A 22383-nucleotide genomic window follows, 5' to 3' on the forward strand; every position below is an offset into this window, starting at 1 on the left:
CTGCCGGCAGCCGGTTTGCAGCTGTGTTCCTCCTGACCTCGAAGCAATTGTTACCTTCGAATCTATCAATTTTTAACAGTTTTTATTACTATTAAATGTTATAATTATTAATAAGTTCGTAGAAGACATTATACTACAAGCTAGCGGAACTACGGTTTTCGTTTTGTTGCTGTGTGTCTAATTATTTCAATAATGTTTTTCATCACAAAAAAAAAAATCGGTTTTTATTAGATTTTTTTTATAGACATATATGTAGGTAAGTATGTAATAAATAATAATTTACCCAGTAAACATTAATATTATTCAATACTTGTTACGGTTTGTACGCTATTCAAAGTATTATTTTTCAAAATTTGTATTGTTCGTACGAATAGCTGCCAACTTTAAAACAGTTAAATATAAGTGAAACTAATTTATTCTTAGCATACATATATCAGCAATACTTTTATCTATTTCAAATTATGTAATAATGCAATATTTGTTAAATTTCTTTACTTGAAATTTTCAATCCCAACAAAAACCTTCGTTAACTCAATGTAAGTGGACACTAAGTAAAAAAAAAAATAAGTGTTTCAACAGAAGCCTTAAAATATGTGAACTAAGTAATTACCATAATGTAATATATTATGGTAATATTGAAAATATATTATGTATTATACATCGTTGCCAACAAATATATATTAGTAGTTTTTTATGCGTAGAAGTAGAAATGACATAGAGTACTCACTCTTTATTACAGAATATAGATTTGCGAAAATAAGAAAATTTTCTTTTTATTTTATTTTATAATATTATCATTATGAGTGACAACTTGTACATTTAGTGTATTGTACATTAATACAGTAATGAGGAGTCTTTTCTTTCTATTAGTGGTTGTTTTTTTGTCAGCCCATCATAGTAATTTTTATTTTAAAAAAAATTAAATTTTTGTCTTCATCGTAGTAGATTTGGGGCAAATCACACACTATGGTTTGTTTGGAATTGTTGTAAGATCACAACATTTTCACAGTTAATAAAGAACAGCTTTATCTTTGCTGAAACCTTTTTAAATTTTCGTTTACTACATTCAGTAGTTTTTAAAATTTGACCAAAAAAAAATACAAAAACCTAAATTTTACAAATTCAAACAAATATTCAAATGCGTACTACCCACTGTAAGCATAGGTAATTTCATTAAGTATAGATTGTACAATTTATACTCAATAATAATATGTAAACTCATATAGCGATAAAACGACAATAGCAATAAGTTTGTCGACATTTTGTGAAAAAAAGTTTTTTTGTAGTTGTTACAGTTTTAATGTATATGCGATATAGTATGTTATTTATATAAAATAAATGCATAGCAATAAAAATTCAATTATCTATTTTCAACACACATAAAATGTTTTTTTTATTAATTTTCTTAATTTAATTTTGATGTATTTTTAATAATAGCTAATAATAAAACCGGACCCAGTGTTAATGGAAATTAAACAAATATAGTTCATAAAATAAAATACATAACATTTTATACTTCATGAAAATAATTTAAAATTATTATGTTTAATTCTCCCAGGGTCGTATAATATCTAGAACTAACACAGTACATCCAAGTTTTTCCCCGTTATTACTGCTTGTGAATGTTAAACCCATTTTATACTCCCCGTAAAAAAATGTCTTGGGGAAATTAGTATTCAGCAACTTGGCAAGGTCGATTCCAGATGACACATAAACGCCCTATAATAAAGATAAAATATGTATAAAATATTTTGTATGATAAATTGTATAAGATACTTAATAAAATGTCATATTAATAATATAATTATTTATACTACAAATTAATTGAAAATTTGAATACATAATAAATTACATTATGGGTTATTTCGATCAAGAGGTCATAATAATTGTCAACGAAATTATTTATAACAATTTTTACCGGCTTCAATGGACAACTTGAATCAGAAAAATGAAATCCTTGGATATAAGACTGCCACGCATTTCCAAATAATGACTTGATTTTTGAACAAGCATTAGTCGAGGTGTAGACATGTGCATTATCTATCCAACCACCGATTGATCCTTTTTTCGCCATGTTGATATTAAGCTACAAAAGATCGAAATGTATACTATTGTGCGAAAAATATTAATACAATTTTGTAAATAATATTTTGCAGAACATTACATTTTTGCCTAAAAAATTACTGTAAAATACTTTTAATATGTAAAAAAAACTATCTTATTAAAAACAATTGTACCGTTCTAATAAACGCTTAAATGAGCAAGTGTATATTTTTTAAACTATTAAATCTAAATTGTAATACAGATAATAAATTTCATTAGAATCGTAAAATTACATTTTTACGGTTGATAAAACATAAGATTTTTGGATTTTACTATGTTTTATATAAATACATTGTCAGATTATAAATCCGAAATGTAATTATATAAAAAATATATATTTCTGCAGCTAAAGGCTATAATTATTATGGGAATATAAAAATTAACTCACGCTAGATGAATCGTCGAATGGAATAAGAAAGGTCATATTGCCCCTTAATTCAAATTCAGTGGCACTTTTTTTACTTAAATACGTGTTATATTGTAATTTGTGTTTTTTAGTAGATTCACATGGAAATACAGCTTTAAGTTTTATTTTGTACTCTCCCTGAAATCATGGGTTTAAATGAATACTAACAATTCAATCAGGTCAATTGGGTTAATTTATGATTTGTCTACATTACCATTGGCAAGTTCGGTAAGTATGTTGGCGGCTTGTTTCCTGATGTGATTAAAACACAACATCCAATCATAATAGTTACCAGATACATTGTTAACAGCGAATTACGACAAATGGTTTTTAGGAAACGGAATTCACAATGAAGATGTTCTTTCAATAGTGACTCACGTGTACACTGTGCATACGGTTAATTGTAGATAGTAGTATGTAGTTATAGTTGCAGGGGAAGTTATATAAGCAACATAATCGATTCTGTATAATGAAAACAGTACAGTTGTAGATATTAGTTGTCTCGACAATTGTAAATGTGCAATTATAATCAGCAATCAGCATCATATAGTTATTATTTAGTAGTTAATTTCGTGTTTGCGACTCAACCGTAACTTAATTCCAGTGAATAGGTAATCAACTGTATACGTTTTTTTGTAGTTCATATTAAAAAAAGAAATCCTAGGAATAGCTAGTAATTAACAATATATTATATGCACTATGCAGTATGAAAGAGGTTAGCATATAAAATCAATAAAATATTTATTTCAATATTTTGAACCAAAACGGAAGTTAACAAATCATTAATTTAAAGTATTACATTACTTAAAACTTCAGTATTGAAAAGAAAAAGAAAAAATATTGTCTAGAGGTGATTAGGCTACATTTTTGTTACCGGAAAATATACTGGGTATTTTAATAATTAATTCATCTATTTGGATATACCTAAAAAAATGCTTCTTAAAAGTGCACTAATTTGAACTATAATTATTAATATATAATTTATAACAATATATAATATATATATATTTGGTTATAATTTTTGATAACTGTTGTTATTTATAAGAGTTTTTAATTATTTTTGTATTAAAAATATTAATTGCCAACATATTATCCTAAAAAATATTTAAACATTTAAATTTCACGATTATGATGATTACATTTACAAACTGTTTACTTTAGATAAAATTGTGTACTTGAGCGTTAAATATGTGTAAAAAACAACTTTTAATATCTAAAAATCAAAATTTGAAGAAAAAAGCAATAACAGTCCTAAAAATGCACGTTTTCGAACTTTTTGAACACCCTGAATAAAAAGTGCCACAAACTACTTTTAAGTATATACGTGACCGACTCACGGAAGGCTTTGCTCCAAATACCTTCTTTTATATACCTCTGACCTCTTTAAATGTAATCCTTTTCTGTTATATTTATCTTGCACATCCTTGTAGAGTATCAAAAGGATATTTTGTAAGAATAAATAAACCAACTCTCATAGAAAAATGGAGGATTATACTATTTAATCGGCTCATCGCAATTACAATAATCGATATTTATCTAAGTTCATGCAAATCAGATTGTAAAATAAAATTAACAATTTTCGAGATGTCGGTATATGGTCCTGGGATTTCCCATAGATCTTCAGGCAATTGGTTGATTCTTTTAAGGTCATCGTATTTTCTGCATTCTGTTAAAGCGTGTTTGACCGTGAGAGAGGTGCCGCAGATTTTACATACTGGTTTGTAATTACATTTGTTCATGGTGGAATGTCACAAACATTGCATTAAATAATAATTAGATGATGTTGATGGCTGATAATAACAAAATGATAATACATTTGCAATTCACTAAAGAACTGCTATCTATGATTACTTTATTTTTTTTTGTGAAATTAAAATTGCGAGGGGAGGCCAACTATAAATGTGTATCTACAATTTACTGTATGTACAGTGTACACGTGTGCCACTATTGAAAGTACAACTAGTACTGGAATTAAGTTTGTTTGAAGCTATTTGTCGTAATAATGTTTCTGCTTACTATAATACTGATTGCATGCTGTGTTTTAAATACAACAGGAAACAAGCCGTCAACATACTTACCGAACTTGCCAATGGTAATGTGGACAAATCGTAAATTAACCCAATTGACCTGATTAAATTGTTAGTACCTAATTTTAAACCCATGATTTCAGGGAGAGTATAAACCAAAATTGAAAGCTATATTTCCATGTGAATCTACTGAAAAACACAAGTTACAGTTTAACACGTATTTTAGTAAAAAAAGTGCCACCGATTTTGAATTAAGGGGCAATATGACCTTTCTTATTCCATTCGACGATTCAATTGGCGTGAGTTAATTAAAAAAGATAAACATTTGAATATTATTTAATGTTTTACTATTTTTATTACATAAATACAAATGTTTTCTTAGAGAAACATCACAAAATCACAATTATTTTTTAAGTAAACTAGTGTAGGACAACAAAGGGATTGTATGCGGTATGTTTTAAGAAGTTTTGTATCGGCAAATTTTAAGAAAAAATTGGTTTTAATCAATTTCGACTATACTAATTGATTATCCCGTTAATTTGTATAAGCTTTAATGTACAATTTTTAATTTAAGTAATTTTTTTATGGGCGAATGCCAGAATGTTCTATTTTATATAGTATAAGTATTTTATAGTTATTTTTTAAGCAAAAATGTAATGTTCTGCAAAATATTATTTACAAAATTGTATTAATATTTTGCACAAAAGTATACTTTGTGTTCTTTTGTAGCTTAATATCAATATGGCCATAAAAGGATCAATCGGTGGTTGGATAGATAACGCACATGTCTACACCACGACTAATGCTTGTTCAAAAATCAAAAAGTTATTTGGAAATTCGTGGCAGACTTATATACAAGGATTTCATTTTGCTAGTCCAAACTGTCCGCTGCAGCCGGTAAAAATGATTATGATATCGTTGACAATTATTATTACCTCTTGATCGAAATCGCCCATTATGTTATTCATTCTGAATTTTCAATTAATTTATATTCTGAATAATTTGTTTTTAATGTATCTTACACAAAATATTTTAAAAATTATTTTGTCTTTGTTATAGGGCGTTTATGTGTCATCTGGAATTGACCTTGCCAAGTTGCTGAGTACTAATTTTCCCAAGACATTTTTTTACGGGGAGTATAAAATGTTGTTTACTTTCACAAGTAGTAATAACAGGGAAAAACTTGGGTGCTCTGTGTTAGTTTTAGATATTTTAAGACCCTGGGAGGGGTAATTATTTTAAAAGTTATCAATTTTATTGATGAAATATAAAAATTGTGTGCGTTTCATTGTATGAACTATTATTTCAGTTCGTGTTTGCCTCTCTATCGTGCATCACGTGTTATTCCCTTTATTGCGTTTGGATTGCTTATCGATAGCTTGGTCTTCACTACAAGCAATATGGAAATAACCACTATCAGCGTTATTACATAACAAACTGCATAATATAACATCCAATCGGACAAAATGTCCACTCATAATACGCAAATCTCCTCTCCGACCATAATGTCAAAACTTTTAGCTTCATCTAGAATTAACAAAAATCACACCGACCAACCGATATACTTAGATTACACTGAAAATCAGCCTGAAAATTCTAAAAACTCAACAACAATGAACACTTCCTGCCAAATAAAAAAGTTACTCGGAAACCACTGCTTCTGACCATTTTCCTAAAATGAACCAAGCCATAGTCCTCCCTATTATCGAAAACATTAAAAATATAGACTGTATCCAATCACTCAGAAAAATCACCTCGACAAAAAACATCATATCTGCTTCGCGAATCTCTATCAACAGGTTCTGCATTTCCGTAGCTAATCAGCAAATAGCCGACAATTTAGTTGAAAATAATTCATTTATTAATATCAACGGTGTTGACATTATAATCAGAAAATTAACAAATCCATCCAAAAGGATTATACTCGTTAATGTATACCCCATTATACCTCACGACGTAATACTACAATAATTTCACAACCTTGGCATTAGAACATCAACTGTATCTTATTTAAAAGCCGGCTTTCTTTCAGACGAGTTCGCTCATATTTTAAGTTTTCGCAGACAACTATTTATAAACCCAGACGATGTTCACAAACTCTTTAATTCCATTACAGTTGATTTTGAAAACAATACTTTTCGTATATTTAATACAGACGATATAGTCGTCTGTTTTCTCTGCAAACAAATCGGTCATTTTTCTTCCTCATGTAAAAACACACAAGATATCTCAATGGAAACCTCATCCTATGATAACACCAAATGTCCAATACCACCTGTATACACTGAAATTGCAAGTACTGAAAAAACACAAAACATTTCAAATATCAATGAAAATACGATTGAACTAACGGACAACTCCCATCAACCAGAAACATCCGTTTTTAAACCAAACACCTTAAAAGACGTCCATCATCCTCTACGACCTTTTCATCACCCACTTAAGTCATAAAAACAACTAACTCAATTTTCTATGAAATCTCAGCAGAAAAAGATGCAAAACACGCATAAAAAAAATATAAAGCCCGGTCCCGATCAAATTCGTCTACGAGGATCACTGATAATATAGATAGACTACTAGCCCCCCCACATGAGATGATTTCCAACCTAGATGAAACATATCCCAACTACAATCAACTTAAATATATTATCGAAAATTCACAAGATAAAAACATACATATCCAAGATATTTGTAAAAAAACAGGCACCGATTTACAAAAACTCTCTAAAACAGTCGACATTATTCGCCCAACATTAGTTGATAGTAAAATAAAACAAAAATCACAAAACTAGCTAACCTGCTACTTTAAATGATCCCCCAAAATCCTTAGTCAACATTAAAGGGTCAAATGAAGTCATCTTTAATATCTTTTGATTTATGTAATCTGATTTAATTCTTATTATATTTTTATGAGCAATCATTTTTTAAGCAATATAATATAATTGAACCTATACGGTTTCTACTCTAAACTGGATGATCTCAAAACTATAGTTAAAAATCACAACCCCTTCGCAATATGTCTCCAAGAAACTAACTTAAAAGCCAATTTTTGTATCAACTTTATTAACTACAATATCTGCTATAAAACCCGTGTAGATAAATCTAGAGCAAACGGTGGTGTTGCCATTCTCATCCACCAATCTATACCATATGAAGAAATTACTATAAAATCTAACCTGGAAGTCGTAGCTGCTATCATCAATCTTGATTTTAAAATAACACTGCAACAAATATATCCCTAACTCACCCAACTTTACAACAGATGATCTAGATCATATTATTAAACAACCTCCCACTCCCTTTCTATTTCTCGGCGATTTTAATAGCCACAGCACTATTTGGGGCTCCCACAAAACCGATAAGAGAGGAAAAAAAATTGAAAAATTTCTTGACACTAATGATAAATTAATTCTTTTAAACACACATGAACAAACAAGGATAAATCCAGCAAACTGTACTACTTCCGCTATTGATCTTTCTATTGCATCACATTCTTTAGCTTATAGATTATCCCGGGGCGTTCTCTCTGAGTTGTATAATAGTGACCACCTTACGATTCAAATGTACATTGAAACGCAGGCCCCTAACACTTACTACAACATCACTAGACGGAACCTAAAAATTCCCAATTGGGAAAATTTCAACAAAAAAATAGAAATTGAAATAAAAAAATGGATGAAAGAACATACGCCGATAATATAGACAATACGATTAATAAATTTACTGAAATAATCATAGAAGTTACTGAACAAACCATAGGAAAAACAACAGTACCTCAACTCAACCTAAAGTACCTTGGTGGAACAAAGATATTAAAGATAGCATACAAAAAAAGAATACAGCTTTTAAAATTTTCCAAAAGTAAAAAAAAAATATAGACTTTATCCAACTTAAAAAATTAAGAGCTAGAACCAGGTTCTTAGTTAAAAAAAATAAAAATGTCAGCTGGTCAAACTTTACATCTGCCTTAGGCTTACAAGTTGATCCTTCCTTAATGTGGAAAAAGATCCGAACACTCCAAGGAAAAAAACTAAACAACAAAATTAATATTTTAGAAGACTCTACTCTCATAACAGAACCTTTTATCATAGCCAACAAACACAATTATAACAATATTACCCCACAATCACTTAATGTCGATCACACTGAAGACCAAAAATACTTAAACAGCAGTATAAAACTAGAAGAATATCGCAACGCTCTAAAACATTGTAAAAGCAAATCTCCAGGCCCAGACAGCATACCCTACATCTTTCTTCAATACTTACCTCCTATAGCATCAAAATTCCTTCTAAATATTTTTAATCGGACTTGGAACACAAATGTTTTTCCTGAAAAATGACGGGATAGCATAATTATTGTTCTCATCAATAAACCTGGAAAGGACAGATTTCAACTCGAAGGATATCACTCTATTTCTCTTTCAAATACTATAAAAAAACTACTGGAAATGATTATAAATTTTAGACTTGTGTGGTTTTTGGAAATAATAAATTTCTTTGCACCCAACCAATTCAGTTTTAAAAAAATTAGAGTACATACAATTGCTTATCTTTCATCAATGCAAAAATTTAAAACGCACTTTCAAATAATCAAGTACTCGGGATGGCTTGCTTAGATAAATCGAAAGCTTACGATATTACACGGAGACCACTTATAATTAATACATTAAACCCGTTGTTAAGTGTAGGTAACATGCTAAACTTTATCGTCAATTTCCTAAAAAAAAGAACTTACCAAGTCAAAATAGAAAACATCTTATCAAACCAATTTATCCAAGAAAACGGCGTCCCTCAAGGATCTACTATTTCAGTTACTCTTTTTTTAGTAGCAATTAATGACATCACTAATAATACTACACCTCCAGTTTACTCAACTCTATATGCTGATGATTTAAATTTTTTCTGTAGAAGTAAAAAAATAAAAACAGTGCAAATCTTACCTAGAACAAACTACAGATAAACTGGTAGAATCAGAGGTTCCCAAACCTTTTTGACTTGCGGCGCCCTTTGTGAATTGAGGTTTCTCCCGTAGCGCTCTTTCCTAAGTTGAACCATGAATAATATTAAGGGACAGATAAAAATTGGGTTGGCCTGTAATTTATTTTTAGAGTAGATAATATACTTCGAAGAAAGACCCCGACTGCATCAAATATAAAAATCAACTTCATTATCTTACACAGAACATACATTTTGACATCATTAACTCAATTAATATTATAAAATCAGAACAAGCAGAAACTCCACCCTGGTTATCAAGTATTAACATATTGACAGAGCTTTCAAACTACAAAAAAGCAAATACAATGAACTCCTCATACAAACATCTCCTTAGCACATTACTTGAAAACGACGAAAGTGAACTGATCTACACAGACGTATCTAAAAGTAAAAACGAAGTCGGAATTGGTATTATCTGGAAATAAAATAAATGGTTGTTCACAATGAATAATAATTTATCAAATTTCACAGCAGAAGCAATGGCCATCTTCCAAGCTCTTAAAATAATCGAAATTAATCAAATAAAAAATGTAACAATTCTTTCTGACTCACTTAGTGCTATTTTAAATTTAAACAATGTATTCCATCCTAATGCCATCCCCAGACTTACACAAAATATTATATATAAACTCCAAAAATCTGGTTATCAGTGAAAACTTATATGGATACCTGGACATATTAATACTTTAGACAACGAATTAGCGGCAATGTCTGCTAGAGAAGCCGCAATTAAAAAAAATTATGAAATCCTCAACGTTATCTCCTAATGCGATTTAGAAAAAGCAGTCCAGGTTTTTTGCTACCAGGAGTGGAATAGACGCTGGTTAAATTTGAATTGTAAAAGAGAGATAAAACCGAATATTTATCTTTGGATAAATCCCCCAATGTCTAGAAAAAACGAAGCTATTTTAAACCGATTAAAAATTGGGCATACTAAATTAACACATGGCTACCTAAATTATGAAAAAAAAATACCCTCCACATGCGACACCTGTGGTTGTCCCTTGACAGTCAAGCACATGCTGACTGAGTGCAGAAAATACGAGGAGACGCGGGATAGACTAGGCATCAGTAATCAATTGGCACAATCACTGGGTTCCCTCTATGATGAAACCCAAAATGTTATCCGGTTCATGGAAATAACTGAAATTTTAATCTTAATTTAATTCAAAACTATCTTGTATTCTTGCTTTTCGTCTCGTACTGTATATATATATATATATATATATATATATGCAATCAATTATTATCAAACAGCCAACATGGTTTTAGGCAAAATAGATGAACAATAACATATTTATGCATATTTAAACACGAAATTCTGGATTCATTAAAAAAATCATTCATAAACCGATGTCATCTATACAGATATGGAAAAGGTCTTTGATAGGATAAATTATTAATTTTTAATTAATAAACTTAAAATGTATGGATTCGCTGAACCATTTCTTTCTTGGCTTTACTCTTGCGTTTCTGGACGTACTCAAGCTGTAAAATACAGAAGTTACCTATCTAAAAAAATCCTCGTTACCTCTGGTGTTCCCCAAGGAGATCATTTATCTCCTATACTATTTTGTCTTTTTATAAATGATGTATCTGATGTTACTTCTCATTCTAAAATTTTGTTATTAGCCGATGATGCAAAAATTTTCAAAAATATTAGTTGTTAAGTGATGCTGTTGAATTACAATTAGATTTTAAAAATATACATAAATGGTGCCAACAAAACGCTATGCACTTAAATTTAGAAAAATGTTTCTGTATTACTTTCTCCTTAATAAAATCACCTATACAATTTAATTATTCTTTGGGTAATATAAATCTCCAAAGAGTATACACAGTACACGATCTTGGGGTAAAATTTGACTCCAAACTATCTTTTAATGATCATATACTTTTTATTAGGAATAAAGCGTTTGCAAAGCTAGGTTTTTTAAAACGTACCTGTCGAAACTTTAGAGATGAATCTGCTTTAAAAATATTATATTACTCGTTCACACTTTGATTATGCCCTCCTAATCTGGCATCCATACTCAATAAAACAAATCCAAGAGTTAAACAAAATTCAAAATAATTTTATCAGATTTTTATGCTACCAGCGTTTTGTTTATAAAGCCCCTCATTCTAATTACAATGTTACAATCAACTTTTTTAATAAACAATCGTTAAATCAGCGATTCACACTAATTAAATTGAAATTTTTATATAAATTAATTAATAACATGATTGATTATCCTGAGCTACTGCAAAATATAAATTTAAAAATAAATCTAACTACCGATCTCTTAATTTATTTTACACAAAACTTTCAACTACAAATTATATGCAAAATTCTCCAACCAATATTTTACTGCAGGTAACTGTAAATAATATTGATTTTTTTAGTAAATCTCTTGATGTTTTTATGGCAAATGTCCTAAGAAATACGAATAACTAGAATTTGTTTTATTTTGTTTTTCCCTTTATTCATTTAGATTTATTGTATGATATTGATACCTATTTGTTTTATTATTATTATTTTATTACATTTAAATTACTGATAATGAATCTTTATATGTATGAAAAAAAAAGTTATTTTGTAACTGGAATTTATTTCCGTAATAAAGAAATATTATTATTATTATTATTATTATTATTATTATTATATATGTATTTTTTATGTAGATAGCTATAACTAATTATCCTTGACATCCAAATGTAATTAAACCTGTGATCCATTAGCCTCAGATGCTGCGGATATTAATAATAATAATAATAAAAAAGAACTATTATTTGATTTATTTTTGTAAACTCTGGATTCGATTTTATTTTTAGCTATTAACATCGTCAATAGCTGTTATTAAAAATACATATTAATTAAAATATAAAGAAAATGAAAAAAAAACATTTTGTGTGTGATGAAAATAGATAAATTAAATTATTCCGATGCAATTATTTTATTTAAATAAATTATACTAACAACTAGAAAAACTTCACAAAATGTCGACGTACTTATTGCCATATCGTATAAATTGTACAATCTATACTCAATGATATTATCGAAGCATTTAGAAGAGATTGTACGAGTTTGAAAATAATTTATTTTTAACTTTAAAATTTAAGTTATTGTTAAAAAAATGTAGGGATTTTTTCCTGTCGGATTTAAAAAAGATTTAGAGCGAGGCGCTACAATTTTATCATGCACATTCTTATGGAGTGTAAAAAGGATATTTTGTAAGAATGAATGAACCAACTCTCTAGAGGCTGTAATAGTACTAAATTCACCAAATTTTCATAGAAATATCGGCTCATCGCAATTTTAATATTATCGTTATATATCGTTATCGTTACTATTACTATTACGATTACTTTTTATATTATTATTAGTATTATTATTTTATGTTGCTTTGGAACTTGAATAGCACTACAATTTTAATTTAGTTAAGCAAAATTAAAAATTTCGTTTGTGATTATTATTTTATTAATGATTAGGTACTCTAAAAAAACATAAAAGTATATTTTTTAACCTAATATCATAATGACATTTGTTTTTTGTTGAGCAAAAGCCTCAGTAGCAAAGACCAATGGCTATAAATTACAGTTATCTTATTTGCTATACTTACAAGTAATCTTAAATATTATTTTTTGTTTTGAAAAACATTGACATATTTTACAATAATCGATAATTATCTAAGTTCATGCAAATCAGATTGTAAAATAAAATTAACAATTTTCGAGATGTCGGTATATGGTCCTAGGATTTCCCATAGACTTTCAGGCAGTTGGTTGATTCTACTAAGGGTCATCGTACTTTCTGCATTTTGTTAAAGCGTGTTTGACCGTGAGAGAGGTACCGCAGATTTTACATACAAGCTTGTAATTACATTTGTTCATGGTGGAATGTCATAAACATTGAATTAAATAATAGTTAGATGATGTTGATGGCTGATAATAACAAAATGATAATACATTTGCAATTCCCTAGAAAACTAAAAACTAATACCCATAATTATTTTATTTTATTTTATAAATTTAAAATTAACGAGGGGAGACCAACTATAAATGTGTATCTACAATATACCATTTACCGTATGTACAGTGAACACATATGCCACTATTGAAATTACAACTAGTACTGGAATTAAGTTTGTTTGAAGCTATTTGTCGTAATAATGTTTCTGCTTACTATTTTACTGCTTGCATGTTGTGTTTTAAATACAACAGGAAACAAGCCACCTACATACTTTCCGAATTTGCCACTGGTAATGTAGAAAATCGTAAATTAACAAATTTGACCTGATTGAATTATTGTTAGTACCTAATTTTAAATTTATGATTTCAGGGAGAGTATAAATTAAAATTTAAAGCAGTGTCACCATGTGAATCTACTAAAAATCACAAGTTACAGTATAACATGTATTTAAGTAAGACAAGTGCGACTGAATTTGAAATAATGGGCAATATTACTTATTTAATTCCATTTGACGATTCTGTTAGCGTAAGTTAATTTTTAAAGTTAAAAATTCATAATATTTAGATACTTGGGTGGGTCTTATTTGAGAACTTGGGGTCTGTAATGAAATTAATAAAATACAAAAAAAATACAAACAACTCGTAGCCACATATTTTTTTGTTTATTAAGGACACCCCAAAAAAATTTAAATTACATGATCATAAACAAATGTGTTGTCAGTCATATTATTTAAACTTAATATTTTTTACCATTTACAGTACCTCTTTATGGTATAGATGTCAAATTATTATCCTAGAAATAAAATATCTCTTGGACATTTAAATGTCGCACTTAAGACCAGGACATATGAGATTTAAGTTTAGAATAATACCCATTGCATTTTTTTATCTTCTATTGTCTTAAACAAATCCTGACAAGTCTCTATTGATATGTTGTACGCGTGATGACGGACAGATCCCCAAGGTCGTAAAAATACTTTTTTTGCAAATATCTCGATTTCTATTGATTATACGGATATGAAGGTACAAAAATAAAGCTGATAAAATATTCTACAAAAAAGAAACTTAAGCATTTAGATCTTGATGCAATACTTTTTCTAAATATTTGATACGAAATTTTCTATTTTATCAAAAATCACAGTTTTATGCTATTTAATCTATACTAAAATTTATAAAAGTAAAAAATAAATATACAGGAGTTAGACAACAACATTAATAACACATATTGACGTATAATTAGCAATACAATTAGCATACAGATTATAATATTCTCACTAAAGTCGACCTAATACAAGATAATTTTAAAAGCAAAATTTTGTTTTTATTTGGTAAATTTGTTTCGTGATTATACATAACAGGTCTTAAACTGAATTTCAAGTTTTTTTGCCCATAATAGTCTTTAAAATCCACATTTATATTGTTTAAGTTACTTTTTTTTTTCATTATAAAATGTTGACTGGATTTTTTTGTTTACACATGTTATAAGTATATGTTAGACTTACCTTCAGACTAGTTTTCAGATCTTAAAACCTAAAATTGGGCCTAAAAAATTAAGAACTTAAAAAATTCCAAGGGTGGTGGGGGGTCGTCGAAATGTCGACACCTTCATACGATTTTGGATCTAAAAGTGGTGCTACACGAGTAAATCGGCTTACAAGAAAAAGAGTTATCATGTCTACAGACACACAAAGCTGAAAAACCTTATTATAAAACCAATATTGCATCGAAACTAAAAATAATGTTCAAAATATTCATATTTTAACAGAAAATGAATGTATCACATCTAATAGATCAGCCTGTATATATATCAATTGATTTTTTTATCTCCCTAATCCAGTTTTTGCTTAAAAGAATTGGTATTTGGTTGTGTGATCTACTTTTGAAACTTAAACAGTAACGTAAAAATTTCATTAACTTTTCAAATAAAGAATAATTTACTGAAAATGTTGACTGGTCGGTAAGCAGTTTTCAGTAAATAGTTTTTAAGACATGAAACTTTGTAATCTAGACGCACATTACTCCCGTCCATAATTTTAAACATAATTTAAATTTTAAAAAAAATTATTTAAAACTGGTTGTCAATCAGTCAAAATGTCCAGTAAAAAATATAATATGTATGTTTGTTATATATATGTTATTTGAATATTTAAATTATAGGTTATACTAGTGATAGTATTTGCAATACTAATTAAACCGATGGTTTACCAAATTGTATTCACAATTTTTACAACATTATGTATAGTAGTGTATATATTTTTTTTTTTGTAGCTTAACATTAATTTGGCCAATAAAGGATCAATCGGTGGCTGGGTAGAGAATGCACATGTCTACACCACGACTAATGCTTGCTCGAAGTTGAAGTACTTATTGGGAGATTCATGGAAAGATTATTGTCAAGGATTTAAATTTCCTGACTTAGAATGTCCAATGAAGCCGGTAAAAAAATGTTTTGTTGTAATTTCGAACAAGGTGGCGAGTAATTTTGATCAACATTTTCCAACATATTTATTCTGAATATATTATTTTCTGAAGTACCCTACACACTTTTTCATACAAAATAATTCATACATTTTTATTTTATTTTTGCTTTAGGGCATTTACGTGTCATCTGGAATTAACACTAACAAAATGAAGAATACTAATTTCCCCAAGAAATTTTTTTACGGGGAGTATAAAATGGTAATTAAGTTTACAAGCAGTAAGGGAGAAAAACTTGGTTGTCTCGTGATAGTTTTGGATATTATACGACCATGGGAGACTTAAACATTATAATTTTAAATTATGTTCATAAAGTATGAAATGTTATGTATTTTATTTTATGAACTATATTTGTTTAATTTCCGTTAACTCTGGGTCCGGTTTTATTATTAGCTATTATTAAACATATTATACGTATTTTATTTTCTGATAATTAATTGCTTGATTCATTTCCGTCAATTCTATGAATTTTGATTTGGTCTAAATGTCAACACAAAGTGCATAAGTACACATAGTAAGTGTGAACAATTATAATTCTCAGTAAAAAAAAAAACTTTTTTTTTTATTGTATTAAATCGTTTTAATTCCTTGTATTCAAAAATGTCACTTTAACACTTCGAACACAAAACAAAATGCAGGGTACAAAATGCGTCAAGCACAACAGTTTCTGAACTCTAAGTAAGTATGCTTTAGTGGTGAGACGCGTAGAGCGGATCAACCGTCTTATGGAAAATCCGAGATGGGCCAATTTATATCCGCTTGACTTAAAATTCACCTAGGCGGTAAGAAAAAAGTGTACGAGTTGCTCGAGCCACATGCCCGGGGTAATACAGTTACCAATAAAAATGTTTACATTAAAATTCAAATGGCTAATTTTTTGAGCTGTAAGTATACTTTTGTGTTGAAGAAGTATTGTGAGTACGCAATTGTACTCATATGGATTCAATTTAAGCAAATGACGAATGGGCAAAGATTGAAAAGACGGATAAACGATTTTTTGGTTATGGCGTTTCTGGAAAAAATCTTTCGTGTCGAATTTAGTTTTATAAATTATTGTGCAAATAGCTTACAATTTTATTGTACAAATCCTTATTAATCATACAGACAAGATCATATTTTTTTACCTAATCAATTCGATTTATATATTTTTATAAAACAAATCAGCGTTGTAAGCACTAAATATTCTGAGGCAATAACTGATCATAGTTACGCGAATCACTGTATTTCAATATTATAATATATAAAAATATCGAACTATTTTTTTAATGACTCATTCAGCTTTGATTTGGTAATTTTTTCCCCTTTTACACTGAGACAAAAAAAGTAATAAGAAATGCAATTTTCTATAAAAATGACATATAAATTAGACCTTTAATGTAAATAAATCAATATGACATTGTTATTGAACTCTTATATTTTTACTATATTTACTATTGTATTATATAATATACAAAACTAGCTTAAGATATCATATTTTTCTTAAACATTAAAGCAACGGAAAAAAAATTAAGTGGACCGTGCCGAGATCTATTGATACATTTTTGCAATAACAATTGATTGGCTATTACAGCAGACACAAATATATATGATGTTTTTTTTCAAATCTAACTTCCCTAGTATTCTCCGTTTTTATAAACAATTCGTGCACCCGATAGAAATCCAGTCCATTGTCAATTTGGTCGCTAAAATGTCTTACATAAAATTAATTGTGATAACCTCAATCTCAATACCTATTTATTGTAGGAAATAAATAGGTATTGAGAGCGACAATCTTGAGAAACTTAAGTTAAAATAACTATGACGTTTTAAACTTATCAATTATTCGTTATCACTATTTGATATAATATTTAAATATCATCATTTTATTTAATATTAGGAAACAAAACATACTAAATAATAAAATACTGTAGAATGTAAATTATTACGTAATTACTAATTTATAGTTACATAGTACTATGGGTTATTATTCAAGTATTTTTTTAAACTTATTATTATTTCTTAATAAGTGACTTTATGATCTACATTAAGAAGTTTTGACGTATGGATTTAATAATTATATTAAATATTATCAAATCATATAAAAATAAAATATCAACATTAAACAAAATGAACGCAATCTTCAAGAGTTACAACCTCCTCTTGAAACAAACACGAGACATATATGATACTATTATTTTATAATTTAATTAAACTAATTTAACAACATTGCACACAAGTTGATCGTTCCAATTAGTTTGGTATCTATAATTTGCCTAGTCATTCCCGAATACGGCGCCATTGTATTGGTGTACGTACGGTTGCCTACTCTTCGCCTATTCGGAAGGAATCCCAAAATCATTTCTCGAGGATTCGACCTCGAAAGGTTTTCGTCTTGCCTTCGTTTCTACAACAATTAGTATGACATTAAAAATTAGTATTTAAGCTATTAGCTAAACGTATCTTACCTATAGATGATATACCAATTTCTTTTAGTTGGGGAAGCGTACGCGGCCTAACATAACCGAAATAGAAAAAATTGTAGCGCCTTGCCCTGAATCGTCTTTGACTCAACAGGAAAAATAACCCTAGTTATTTTCAACTTCTTAAATTTTAAAATTAAAAAAATATATATTTACTCAAATGCGTACAATCTCTACTATAAGCTTTTATAATATTATCAAATATAGCTTTTACAATTTAACTCCTCCCCCCTTACACTTATTTTAGCTTAATACTTCAATTTTATATTAACCTTATGTGTTTTTCTCAATTCCTGAAAAAGTATTTGATGAAATACTAAGTAAGCCAAGCCAAGAAAAAAAGTCATTTTGTTATAAGTGAAATAAATTTAATGTGTTTTATTTCCAACCATAACCCCATCCTCCATAAAAATGTCCTGTCTACACCACTGAGTATGGAGTAGAATGAAATACCACTAAAAAGTTCTAATAAAATATTTTTATAATGTAAAACAACTTTTCAAAAACATTTAAATTTAAATAGATTTAGAACATTTAGATTTAAACTAGTTCTTTTATAATACCCGACTCTTTGTTTATCGTCATACCTATCTTCTATATTATATATATCCTATATAATTTCACTGAGCACATTTAAAGCTTAAGTATGACATAATACCCAAATAGGTAGTTATCACATGTGTGGTATCGACCACGTGAGAACTCCAAATTAACTTATGGGAATTTTTAAACATTCAATTGAATTTATTTACAGTTCTGTCTTCATATTAAACGAGTCATGAAATAATGTAAATTTAGTTTACTTGGCTGGAAGTCGAAGTTTGTTTTTCTGCTATAGTTTTCCTACTATAACAAGTGCTATGTTTTCTAGGTCGGAAACTTCGACCAAGTAATATGAATATAGTAGGAAAACTATATTTGTTCTTATTATTTTATTAATGCGTACACCAAATAAACGTACATTTTTTTTTACATAATACTTATCATTTATATAATCATAACGATTGTTCACGAATCAATGTCACAAACGTAGCATTAAATAATAGTTTAATGATGCTGATAAAAAGTAAATTATATATTTACAATTTTGTAACAAAAGAACTACACTGTACAATTGTTTTTTTTTTATTTTGTACATTCAAAACAAATGAGGAGAGACCTACTGTAGCTATTAATATACGTACGCCGCTATTGAAAGCAGAACTTTTACTGGAATTAAATTTTCTTGAAGCTATTTGCCGTAATCATGTTTCTGCTTAATATTTTACACATAAATAAAACACATTAAATTTATTTTACTTATAACAAAATATCTTTTTTTCGTGGCTTACTTGGTATTTCATCCAATAATATTTGAGACATTGAGAAAACCACATTAAGTTATTTTCCATTAAGTCTAGTTCCTCTTGAAAGTGATTTTATCCGAGAGGACTAGTACAATAGAGTATAGGCATAATGAAATCAAAGCAACGAAGGGACGGAGAGGTCACAGGTCTACAGGAATTATTATAAATAAAAGTGATAAAATTGAATAAAATCACTTTCAAATAAACGCTTTGATGCTTATTTGTAAATACAGCACCTCAATTTAATATTTTCTAACTTTGCTGGTTTATGCTGTGTTTGGTTTGGACTGCACTGGCTTGAAAATACTAACTACCGATTGCATCGTAGCAATTTTTCGAAAGTTATTTCATCACTTTCAGATTTAAAAATTCCTGTAAACCTGTGACCTCCCTGTCCTCACTTTTGCCCTGACCCGACTTTGCTCCGTCCCCACTGTACTATTTTTGTTTTGCAAGAACATAGTAGACCAAATCAGGGGTTCGGAACTAGTTCCGGAACATGTTCCTTCATGACTCCCTGTTGTAATCGTTCCGGAATAAATACCCGGAACTAGTTCTTCAAGATATTCGTTCCGGAGCAAATACCCGGAACTCGTTCCCCGAGATTTCGTTCCGGAGCAAATACCCGGAACTCATTCCTCAAGATATTTGTTCCGGAGCAAATACCCGGAACTCGTTCCTCGAGATATTCGTTCCGGTGCAATTACTCGAAACTCGTTCCTCAAGATATTCGTTCCGGAACAAATACCTGAAACTCGTTCCTTTGATATTTGTTCCGGAACAAATAAAATGTAATTGTTCCTTAAAAAATGTGTTTGTTCTTCGTATTATGTTGTTTCGTTCAAGTTTATTGAAGGTGCCCACTTTTTTTGTTACTTTAGCCTTAGTGTGAGGTATTTTAGAAACAAATGTTAATTAATTCACCAAAAGATTATAGTTAATGCATTTGATATAACAATTATTGTTATTTTCAGTATACATAAATGTATGTATATATATATATATATATAGTAAAGTGGTGAAAGTTAACAGAGGTATTATAACACATTTATACATACTAGGAGAGGAAGGGGGTAAAAACAAAAAAATTGTGAAAAATTGAGATCACATTGTATAAAAACATTTTGCTCCATTAATAATTTATTAATAATGACAAAGAACAATTACATTTTATTTGTTCCGGAACAAATATCAAAGGAACGAGTTCCAGGTAATTGTTCCGGAACAAATATCAAAGGAACGAGTTTCGGGTATTTGTTCCGGAACATAAAAGAGAAATGAGTCAAATAGAAACGAATTCCGAACCCCCGGACCAAATAACACATATACAATATCTTGTTAAATTTAGTTGGAATAGTCGACGATTCATGTTTCAATCGTTTGTACTCCATAGTTTAAATTATAATCGCTTATTCTCAATAAAATGTTTATGTATTATATAGAATTATATACCATTAGAGCAATCTCACTCTAACTATTTATATTTCATAGATTTTATTCTTTTAAAGCTCTATTATACTTCTATTTTACTAGATTGACAATGTACAAAACAAAATGCAACTAAAAAAACCTTTTAATAGATCCTTAAATTGTAAAGGGTTGGGCAGTGAAACGGGCGATTTTCCCATTTAAATACATTGGAAAATCACCTGTTTTACTGTCCCACCCTGTATATTAATTTCTTGTTGTGTTCTAAAGGAAAATTGAGTTTTTAACATTTAAATTAAAATTAAATCTTATACTGGTACTGTGATGGAGAAAACAATACATTTTACTTACATATATTACTTATTAGTTAAATATTACTAACGTTTATAGCCACTAGCTGTCGGCTGTTGCCTATTACATTTCCATACTTAACAATAATTTATGAAGATTTTAAAAATTGTGTTTTTAAATAATACTATAGGAGCAGTATCACAATGTTTAATGTTCACGAGATTTGATCTAGTCATAAAATAAAGTAATATCATTCATGACTTCTAAATATTATTAAAATTCATCCGACTCTTTTTCTCGAAATTATAGCCAGTAAAAGTTCTAACCTAAAAACTTGTATGATTTATTTTTGTTTTTTCATATTTTGACTGTAAGAAGAAAACTTTCGAACTCACGATCTTAGTGTCCACTTACTTACCTAAGACGATCCTGAATGGGGTCCGCAGGATTGTCACACCCGTTATCCAAAAAGGACACCCCAAGCGGAAAATGTGACTTTATACGATTCTTAATAATAATAATAATAATAATTACAAAATACTTTTTAGTCAACAGAAAAATAAAATTACTTTTTTATAAATGAGTATTTAAAGTAAGATTATTTTACAGTCATTTTTGGGCAGACATGTAATGTACTACAAAATATTATTGACAAAACTGTATTAATATTTTGCACAATAGTATACACCGTGTTCTTTTATAACTTAATATCAATATGGCCATAAAAGGATCAATCAGTAGTTGGATAGATAACGCACATGTCTACACCTACGACTAATGCTTCTTCAAAAATCAAGAGTTTATTTGGAAATTCGTGGCAGACTTTTATAGAAAGATTTCATTTTGCTAGTCCAAACTGTCCGGTACAGCCGATAAAAATTATTATAATATCGT

The 22383-nt window shown here is 28.8% G+C and overlaps 1 protein-coding gene across 1 annotated transcript; it reads left to right on the forward strand.

Annotated features, from left to right (window-relative positions):
• The first annotated feature begins 31 nt into the window (after positions 1-31).
• Positions 32-16398, forward strand: LOC126844317 (uncharacterized). Its single transcript, XM_050582429.1, has 4 exons — positions 32-256; positions 13858-14013; positions 15756-15923; positions 16080-16398. Exons 2-4 carry the CDS (start codon positions 13930-13932, stop codon positions 16248-16250), a joined length of 423 nt encoding a protein of 140 aa, XP_050438386.1. The 5' UTR covers positions 32-256; positions 13858-13929; the 3' UTR covers positions 16251-16398.
• Positions 16399-22383: the final 5985 nt, after the last annotated feature.

The sequence above is a fragment of the Adelges cooleyi genome, unplaced genomic scaffold (genome assembly GCF_023614345.1).
Source record: "Adelges cooleyi isolate 19-005CV unplaced genomic scaffold, UGA_ACOO_1.1 ACOO_flye_CR_arks_rails_tigmint_CR_PRNA_651, whole genome shotgun sequence".
NCBI lineage: Eukaryota > Metazoa > Arthropoda > Insecta > Hemiptera > Adelgidae > Adelges > Adelges cooleyi.

Excerpts from the sequence above, each read along its gene's own strand:
- LOC126844317 (XM_050582429.1), top strand. The coding sequence starts at position 13,930 with ATGTATTTAAGTAAGACAAGTGCGACTGAATTTGAAATAATGGGCAAT. Across the intron at positions 14,014-15,755 it reads CATTTGACGATTCTGTTAGC|CTTAACATTAATTTGGCCAA; the intron begins GTAAGTTAATTT and ends TTTTTTTTGTAG. Across the intron at positions 15,924-16,079 it reads TAGAATGTCCAATGAAGCCG|GGCATTTACGTGTCATCTGG; the intron begins GTAAAAAAATGT and ends TTTTTGCTTTAG.